This window comes from Brassica napus, chromosome C2 (assembly GCF_020379485.1).
Source record: "Brassica napus cultivar Da-Ae chromosome C2, Da-Ae, whole genome shotgun sequence".
NCBI lineage: Eukaryota > Viridiplantae > Streptophyta > Magnoliopsida > Brassicales > Brassicaceae > Brassica > Brassica napus.
In genome coordinates, this window is record NC_063445.1 from 9,265,937 (window position 1) to 9,276,457 (window position 10,521).

At 42.5% G+C, this 10,521-nt stretch overlaps 1 protein-coding gene across 1 annotated transcript; it reads right to left on the bottom strand.

The window, feature by feature from the left end:
* Positions 1-2,234: 2,234 nt before the first annotated feature.
* On the bottom strand, positions 2,235-2,603 carry LOC125582149. Its single transcript, XM_048748694.1, has one exon. The coding sequence runs from the start codon at positions 2,601-2,603 to the stop codon at positions 2,235-2,237; it is 369 nt and encodes a 122-aa protein (XP_048604651.1).
* Between the last annotated feature and the right edge of the window lie 7,918 nt (positions 2,604-10,521).

Sequence of the window (10,521 nt, forward strand, 5' to 3'; positions counted from 1 at the left end):
GAGTCTGACAATGCACGTTTTCCACCATCCGGCTGAAACAAAGGCGATCAGGTAATGTGATAGATAGTTTTATTGTTGTGTTATTGCTTAGACTTCTAACCCAGCGCTGGGGGGGGATGGTCAGCAGCAAAAAACACAATCGAATGCCCTCGTCCTGTTTGGAGATGTATAAGATGTTGAGCCTGAGTCCTATGTGTTACCAGCAGAGGTTCGTTTGCATCTTAATTAGTTGTGTAGTGTTTGGCTAAGTAGTTGTAATAACAATAGTTGTGAATATTTGCGGATTTCTTCTACCTTCCAGCATGCGGTAACCTCCCCGGGGGCATGGCAGAAAAGAAACCCAACGTACCGGTATGAGCAAGGCTCCCCAGTCGCTTGGGAGAAAACAAAGCCGAACTGTTACAGTTCGGTTGGTAGTGTACGCTCCTTTCATCCTTCATGGGATAGAAACCCCTCCTCGAAATCTAAGGTTGCATCAACCGGAATTGAAACGTGTCTGCTACTGATTATATCATAAACAGTAGTTATATCTGTCACATTAAGTTTGGTCTGTTATTGTTGTACATTACTTGAAGTGCGTTATTAACGGATCTGATGCAGGAAAGAAGTGCTCCAGAAGGTGGGGAGGGCCATCAAAAATGGGTAGGTGCTCCACTGGTGGGCTATGAGTCCGGTCAAACATCAAATCAGAATGATGGAGAGGGGCTTGAACAAATCTCTGCTCCTATGGGGTTTGTTGAGGCACTTGTGAAGGAGATCAACTCTGAAATCCCGGGGGCGGATGAGGTAGTTATATCTTAGGCAATGGTTTAGGTCTGTTGTTGTTCGACAATTCTCAATTACCGGGTAATTAACTGATTTGAAATTACAGAAAATAAGGGCAACGAGGGGTGGGGAGGGTGCACAGCCAAAAGAAAACGAGTCGGTAGCTGCCCGCATGACACCAACGGCCGGGATTGACTTTGCGCAGGTGATGTGCATTTTATTATTGGTGTACACATTCACATTTAATTTTGGGTGTACACCTGTTGACATAGGTTACTGACTCCATCTAGAAAACGGGTGCCGACAACGGTGGTGAATCCGGTCAAACATCAAATCAGAATGATGGAGAGAGGCTTGAACAAGTCTCTGCTCCTATGGGGTTTGTTGAGGCACTTTCGAAGGAGATCAACTCTGAAATCCCGGGGGCGGACGAGGTAGTTATATCTTAGGCAATGGTTTAGGTCTGTTGTTGTTCGACAATTCTCAGAGAGCGTAATGAACTGATTTGAAATTTCAGGAAATAAGGGCAACGAGGGGTGGGGAGGGTGCACAGCCAAAAGAAAACAAGTTTGTGGCTGCCCGCATGACACCAACGGCGGGGATTGGCTTTGCACAGGTGGTGTGCATTTTATTATTGGTGTACACATGTACATTTTATTTTTGGTGTACACCTGTTGACATAGGTTACTGACTCCATCTAGAAAACGGGTGGCGACAACGGTGGTGAGTTCGATGAGGAGGATCCTGACGGTGGTGAAGAAGCAAGGACGGCAGACAAACAGCCCCAATCTGTTGACTCCATTGAAACATCAAATATGGAGTTTCCAAAGCCTGTGGAGGCGGTTGGAAAAGTTGATCCTCCCAAGGCGGGTGGTGAGGCAAGTGTTAAGGAGATCAACGCTGAATTACAGGGGACGGAGGACGAAGAGAGATATGACAGTTGTAAAGACGACATGTCCACTGATAGCCAGATACAAGAGAACCCACGTGATTTGTGTGGTGAAACGGCATCGCATGAGATCCAGCAAGATTTCTGGAGTGTACACCCCTGACCCAAGGGTGAAAACGTTGTTTAAGAGCGAGGAGAAGGTTGAGTATAAGCCCATTGCCAAAACGAATCGAACACAGTTTAAGAAGTTTGCCGAAATTTTGAGCACTTGTTCGGCTTATGTTTTTTGCTTCCCCCTGATGTAAACAATAAAGTTGGTATAATTGGAGAATTTACTATACGTTACTGAAATTATTGTTCAAAGTCAACACCACAGTCTTACCGGTATCTCTCATGCGGACAGTTTACGTTTGATTCCTGGTCTTCCCTTCTTTCGTTTGGTCGTTGGTGGATAAATATCAACCGTTAGTATTTCGGCTGGCACTTCAACATCCTTTGGATCCGGAACCGGAAGTATGATACCCCTAACTGTTTCAGCCCATGTCTCTTTGAGATGGTGTTTGCAAACAAACATGGTGTACTACATATTACGGCAAGAAGCAGCAGCAATGGCATGTCGGCATGGCAAACCAAGCTTTTGGAATTCGAGGCAAGTGCAAGTTCGTTTATCCAGATCAACCGTGAAACCAAAATTAGTTGGCCTGTGCGTAACTTCGAATAACCAAGTCGAACATGGCACAACTAGAAGGCCCGTTGACAGCACCAGCTGTTTGACCAGTATCTTTTGAATATTATCTGGAACATTTCCCTTCATCTTACTGATCTCGGTGCGTCTGCTCACATACCAGGTACACAGCTTCCGGCGAATAAACTCGAACAATGCCATTATAGGACTATCACGAGCGGGCAGAAGAGCATTATTCAACGATTCAGCAGCGTTAGAAGTCATCACGTTAAATCTCTCCCCTTCGAAATGTGAACGTGTCCATAGCTTCTTGTCGATCTTCTCCAAATAATCTCAGCATCTCCAATCCGTCAGTTTAATAAGCTCCATTATCTCCTTAAACTCCAAAACTCTGAACGCATCCCCAACTCTGCCAACCATTGTTTTCTGTTGCAGCCCCTTAAACTTATCATTAACGTTACGCTGGAGGTGTACGAGACAAATACCATGGTGTGCACGTGGGTACCATTTATCTTTCGCTGCGAAAATTGCTGCGCATCTATCTGATATTATACTTAAATCAGAACCATCCTCTACAATAGTAGATAACCTCTGGAAAAACCATGTCTAAGATTCTGTGTTCTCACTTTCCACTACTGCGAAAGCAATCGGGAATACGCGGCTGTTAGCATCTTGTCCGCTGGCACTTAGCAAAACACCTTTGTACTTTCCAAACATGTGGGTGCCGTCCACCACTAGCACCTTCCTCAGGTACTTCCATCCATCGATGCATGCTTTCAGGGACATGAACGCATACTTAAACCTTGTTTTTCCTTCTTTGTCTTTTTCTGTTTTAATATCGGTGATTGTTCCAGGATTTGCTAGCTTGAGTACATGGAAGTACTGTGGTAGTATCTTGTATGAATCCTCCTCTGTTCCTTGCGCAGATGAAATCGCTAGTTCTTTCGCTTTCCAAGCTTTCCAGTATGAGCATGTATAGTTGAATTCCGTTCGCATCATTTCCGGAAGTTCCATAGCACGCGGCCCAGAGTAGAGCCTCTCGTATTTCGAACGCAATAGAGCTGCAAGCACTTTGGCTGTACCATGTTTTTTATACTTCCCTCTAACGTCGGCTACGCATCCATGATTCAGAATTGCCTTTTTAACCAGATAAGTTGGAGAATCACCGAGTTGAACAGCCACTACTCTCCACTTGCATTCTTTTTCGTAGCATTTCACCATCAGTTGGCGTTTGCAATGCCTGAGCTTAAACGTGCACACCTTAGCAATTGCGTAGATAGCCAACATCAACTTGCACTCCGCTTTGTGCTTGAACGTCCTTCCCACGTATATGTCAGAGTCCTCCTTGCTGAAGTTAATGTCAAGAGGGTTGCAGCTGCTTCCATCCATTTCATTATACACACCATCTACATCATTATATCCATACATATCTGGTACTTGTATGCCTTTCATGAATGCTTCTCCACCCTGAACTTGTCTAGTTGCGGTGACAGGAGGATCAATATCGTCCTCATCTTCGAGCTCACGGTTGTGCGTGTTATATTGTTTTGGGGGAGTTTCGAGACATATGTCACCACTTTCAACGGCCTTTGTTGCTTGATTGGGCGCACAACCAACGTCTGTAGGAGTACCACTCACATTATCTCCGGCTTTCGTCAATACTTCTTCACCCTGAAATGCGGCCGGCTGGGGAATAGGAGTGTCACCAACAGCATCATCATCATTATCTTCAGTCACCCGGGTGTGTTTGTTTTTAGATTGAGGGGGCGTCACAAGAACAACATCAACACCTACCTCGGTCTCTGTTACTTCTGTCTCCAATCTGGAGGGTGATCCAACATCTCTTGCTAGATCGGTGATTTCCACAGAATAATCGTTATTTTTGGATATATATCCACCTCCACGTGATCGTTACTTCTTACCACACGCCGATTTTGCAGCCCCTGTGCCACCAATACCGCCAGGACGCCGAATACCCTTCCCACCAGACTGTCCACCACTTCTTCCTTTGCCTGGACCTTCTAAAAAATTGTCGTCGTCGTCCGTCACGCAATCGTTTCTACAATAATCATGCCAGCCATTGTAGTCGTAATCGCTGTCATCGCCTTCATCTTCTGCAGCAACATCTTAGTGAGCTCCTCCGTTATTTCCATTCTCCACTGAGACCTGTTCAACACTTAGCGTTCTCGTATCTTCTATGAGACAGATTTGTTGAGGCAGATTATCTGGCGCCATTTTTACTGCGCCTCCTTCTTCGACTTTGCCTTCTTTATTCTCTCTATTATCCACTGCCAAGTCATCTCCACAAACATTTCCCTTTTCTTGCTCGCAATTCTCTGAATTAGCCCCACTCCGTCGGCAAGAGTTTCTCCGCTTTTGTCTTGGTCCTTTGACGTAGCAACCATGCCGCCAGACTGAGAGTTGCGTTTGTAGCGTTCTTTGATTTTCTGTACTTCCATAAAAAAAGCAACATCTTCATCAGGAGGTCGAACGGGTGCATTCATTTGGACCCGTATTACTCGTTCCGACCTTAGAAATATCATTTCTCCTCCAACACTTTCTCTTAATGTTACGAAGAGATTGACGGATTTGTCTGCCCGGTGAAGCGCCTTGAAAATCTTGAAATCTTTGTCCGTTGCTATCTCGACGGGAAAAGCCACTAGGCCCACCATTTCACTCTCTCCATCATTCAGCCAATACGACATCTCGGCTAACACTTCCCTTCCCAATAGCCCATACGCAGCTACAATACACGTTTTTAACTCCTCAGCACCTCTAATTCTGGACGAATCGACGGCTCTACCCATTTTATCATTGTCTATCTTGAAATCCCAAGCTCCATTGTCAAACATTATCCACCTCCCAGCCATAACCACAATGCAAGAATTACACAGACCTACGGTCCAAGCATGAGCACCTGTTAGTGTCATTTGCCAAATAGAGGAAGCACACAATTGTAAAAACAAAAACAGAAACTTAGAGCTCAAACTCTGTACCTTCGCCGGTGTTGGTCCTGATTTCCTTACTACCTGTGCCACCACTACTTGACCCGATGTTCCGACCACCGCTAATTGTTTCCATCCTTTTCAGTTACGGTGGATAAGCATCGACGGCCTCAGAGGATGGGAATATCTTCTTATCGTAGGGTTGCTTCTTTTAGTTGTACACCAGTTCTTAGCTGCTTCTCACCATTACCCAGTTAGCGTTTTATAACATATTAGTTTAATTAATATTACCACAAATATCATAAAACAGTGAACGGCGGGAAAAGGAATGGTTAATATTACCTTTAACCTTTGCTACCGGTCACCCAAAAAAAAAAAAAATCTCGAATTTACACGTGCGGAAACTTCTGGGCCGCTTGGGTCGCTAAGTCTTAGGGTCGTTTAGACTGGGTCACTTTCTAGAATTTCATGGGTCACGGTCCAGAACATTACGGGTCATAAGGCCAAATTCGTCACCGATTTATTTCTCTCCCCTAGCAGTACGTTTCGACAATAAAAACTTCAAGCGACCCACTTGACCAATTAAAAACTTGAAGTGACCCTATGTCACAAGCGACTCGTAAAAAACTAGCAGACATTTTGGTGATATTATTTTTTTATAAATGGTACTTATTTTCTTCATTTTGTGCATAACTCATGATGTTACTTTTGTTTTCGTCCTTCTTTGTTAATGATAGAAAATACGGTGTACTGTTCCAGTACAACTTCAATAAATTTTAAGTGTAATAATAACAAGAGCCATAAATGCTGAAAGAACAACAAAATTGATACACGTAGGTTATAATAACAAGAGCCATAAATGCTGAAAGAACAACATAATTGATACACGTAGTGAGAAAAATGACATATTGGTTTGTCAAAAACAAACACCGAGATGACCCTTTTGTTTTGTTATTACTCGAATCATATTACCAAAAAAAAAGATAAAAGAAGACAACATCGCTAAAATCAATAATGTTTAGTTTCGTGTTACCAATAATGATATATTGAATACAACTAACCTTTAATTGTGTGATGTATTTGTTAGAAAATGCGGTGAAACTAGAGAATATAATCTATGTTTCTGTATTATTCATAAACATAAAGAATCTTTTATATATAGAGAATTACACCGTCATAGAATAATGGAAAGATTATAAAAAGGAAATACAAATATAGAAAGAGTACAAATCATAATCTAATAAGGAAAAGACCAGATGCCGATTATCTCTCTCTCCTCACTGTCGTCTCTCTCTCTCTCTCTAGCATTGGGCCGGTTATGAACCGGACCGGTTATGGACATCCATAATATGATTTATCACACTCCCACTTGGGTGCCATAACCATACAGTGATTGTAATACGCTTTAGATGTTGCCTCATTAAAACCTTACCAGAAAAACCCAGTGGGACAAAACCATGGTGAAGGAAAAAGAGTACAACACGTATTACTCCACATGTTCTGACCAACTCGCGGCTGGCCTCATGAACAGCCAAGATCTCCGAATGGTTTGAAGACGTGGCCGCGATCGTCTGCTTCATGGAACGCCATGATATGGCCGTTCCACCATGTGTGAAAACATAGCCTGTCTGTGATCGAGCATTGTGTGGATCCGAAAGATAACCTGCATCAGCAAAATCAACTAAACCTTCTTTGTTTTGGTTAGTATAAAATAAACCCAAGTCTTTCGTTTAATCCTGTTCCAGTGCCTTTGGGTTGGACAAGAGCTTAATCTAGACAATAGATTCACAGCAAAACATATATCTGGTCGTGTGACTAGCCAGATACATCAAAGCTCCTATGGCACTGAGATATGGCACTTTGGGACCAAGGACATCTTTATCGTCCATCTTAGGACGGAACGGATCAGTGTCCAGGCCGAGGGACCTCACGACCATGGGGCTAGATAATGGGTGAGACTCGACCATGTTGAATTTCTCGAGTACTTTTCTGTATTTGACATTTGATGCACAAGGATTCCATCTCTTATGTACTCGAGCTGTAATCGCAAACAAAACTTTTGTTTTTTTCAAGATCTTTCATCTCGAATTCTTTCTTAAGATATTCAACTGTTTAGGAAATCTCTCCAGAGGTTCCTAGGATATTTAAATCATCAACATACACTGCTATAATCACAAAGCCCTGGCCGAATTTCTTTATATAGAAACAAAGGCTGATCGGATCATTCTTGTATCCTTCTCTCTCTAGGTACTCACTTAACCTATTGTACCACATTCGGCCTGGTTGTTTCAATCCATAAAGTGACTTATTCAACTTTATACAGTGTTCTTTTCGAGTACTCGATTTGTTTTTCAACTATATACCCTCTCGTACTTTCATATAAATCTCATTATCCAGTGGCCCATATAAGTATGCAGTTACAACATCCATTAACCGCAAGTCTAATTTCTCTCTTATAGCCAGACTTATCAGGAATCTAAAAGTAGTAGCATCCACCACAGGGGAGTATGTCTCCTCATAATCGATTCCTGGTCTCTGTGAGAATCCTTGTGCAACAAGTCGTGCTTTATATCTCACTACCTTGACGTGTTCATTTCTTTTTCTCACAAAGACCCACTTATTGCCGATTGGTTTAACATCATATGGTGTCCGGACTATTGTTCCAAAGACACCTCTCTTCTTCAAAGAGTTTAACTCCACGTTTATAGCTTCTTTACATTTGATCCAATCTGATCGTTGAGTGCACTTATAAATAGACGTGGGTTTATGATCCTCATTCAAATCCATAAGTTCAAGTGCTACCTTGTATGCAAATATGTCATCAATGTCGACATTCTTTCTGTTCCATTGTATCCCAGACAAGACATAGTTTATTGAGATCTCATTATTATCAGGACCTTCAGTACCTTGAATCTTGGCGTCCAAAGAATCAATTTTAGATATATCAGGGCCGGCCGCATCTAAGCATTCATGATCGGCCGCGATCGCTATTAGGGTTTTGGGATCGGCCGCGGTTAAGTCCCGGGATTTAGGAATGGCTGCGGTCGTGTCTAGGGTTTCAACAACCTCGGTTTCATTCTCTGCACCTTTCTTAGTTTTCTGAGGGTTCTTATCTTTGGAACCTATTGGTCTACCACGTTTCAAACGTTGTCTAAACTATGTAGCAACTTGATTGTGTCCCTCTTGAACATCAATTCTGATTGGTGCATTAGCAGCTGGTATATATAACTTAGTCACCCTTTTCGGGTCAGCAAAGGAATCTGGCAATTGATTAGCTAGCTTTTGTAAATGTATAATCTTTTGGACTTCTAAATCACATTCCTGAGTCCGGGGATCTTACCAAGATAAGGATGTTTGATTCCATGTAATCGTTTTTTACCAGCTTATTGCTATATCCCCCTAATGTTGGATGTTCGGATTCATCAAAGTGACAATCCGCATACCTGGCCTTAAATAAATCACCCGTAGTTGGCTCAAGGTATTTTATAATCGTGGGGGAATCATATCCAACATATACCCCCATCCTCCTTTGAGGTCCCATCTTTGTTCTCTGTGGTGGAGCAATTGGTACATAGACGGCACAGCCAAATGTCTAAAGATGGGATATGTCTGGCTCTTGATCCGTAAGCAATTGTGATGGGGAATATTTATGTTCACTAGACGGTCTGATACGAATCAGTTCGGCCGCGTGCAAGACCGCGTGTCCCCAAGCTGTGGCCAGAAGCTTAGACCTCATAAGCAATGGTCTAGCTATTAGCTGAATTCGTTTTATGGATGATTCGGCCAAGCCGTTCTGTGTATGTACATGTGCTACGGAGTGTTACACACTTACCCCCATGGACATAAAGTAATCATTAAACGCATGGGACGTAAACTCACCAGCATTGGTCTCTATCATTCCGACCTTAGCATAGTAAAAGGCTAGTAGAGAGCGCATGTATAGACTCTAGGACTTTCATATAGCCTTGGCCGATCTCTATGATCTCAAGGAACTCTTTATTTCCTTCGCCCTTAGTCTCAATATGAAAGTCATTCATTCGAATGTCTTTAAAGCTCAATAGGCTTCTCTTAGAGCTGGGTGAATACAATTCATCAGATATCTCTAGATGCGTACCCTTAGGTAACATGATGTTAGCCTTGCCGTAGCCCTCTATGAGACTGGCTATACCCGGAATGATACTTTAGAGACTTCATATAAAAACTTTCATTCATTAATAAAATAAGTTCAAAGCAATCAAAACATAGAAAACATGAAGTAAAGAACACGAAAACATAGATGTCGATTTCAACTTCATTCTTTTAAACAATCTGAAGTTTCATAATCCATAAGATCGTCTCGTTCATGATTGAAATCATCTTCACCATCTTGATAAGTCATATGAGCTTCAGGATTTTTCCTTTTCAAACTCTCTTGGTAGAGGTCAACGAGATGTACCACGGCCTCGGCCATGTCCATGGCCTCCATAGGAGCCACGGCCATATGAGTTACCTTGGCCTTGACCAAACGAGTTTCGGTCTCGACCACCACGACCATGCCATTTTCCACGACCACGGTTGTGTTGGCTATCACTCTGGACATGGTTTGACTTTTTCTTAGCCTCTACGGTCGCATGTGCCTCAGGTAATGGGTTTGTTCCAGGAGGTCTCAATTCACTGTTTCTCATCAACAGTTCATTGTTCTGCTCAGAGAGCAAGAGACAAGAAATCAGATTAGCATAAGTTGTGAAGCCCTTCTCACGGTACTGTTGTTGTAACAACACATTGCTTGTGTGGAAAGTGGAAAAGGTTTTCTCAAGCATATCCTTATCCGTTATATCCTCACCACACAGTTTCAATTTTGAAACTATTTTAAACAGGGCCGAGTTATACTCGTCCACGGACTTGAAGTCCTGGATTCTGAGATTCCTCCAATCATACATAGCCTTTAGTAATAACATCGTTCTCTGGTGATCATATCTCGTTTTCAACTCTGTCCAAAGGTCTAGAGGATTCTCAATAGTCAAATACTGATCTTTGAGACTCTAAATAAGATGATGGCATATAATTAATACCGCACTGTATCTATCTTTCTCACTTGCATTATTGCCCTCGGTGATACATTCACCGAGTCCCTTGGACTTTAAGATGATCTTAGCATCAAGTGCCCATTGCAAGTAATTATCTCCAGAGAGACTTAGGGCAGCAAAATCCAAGTTGTTGATTTTCGACATCTGAAATCATATGTTTCATAATTTAGA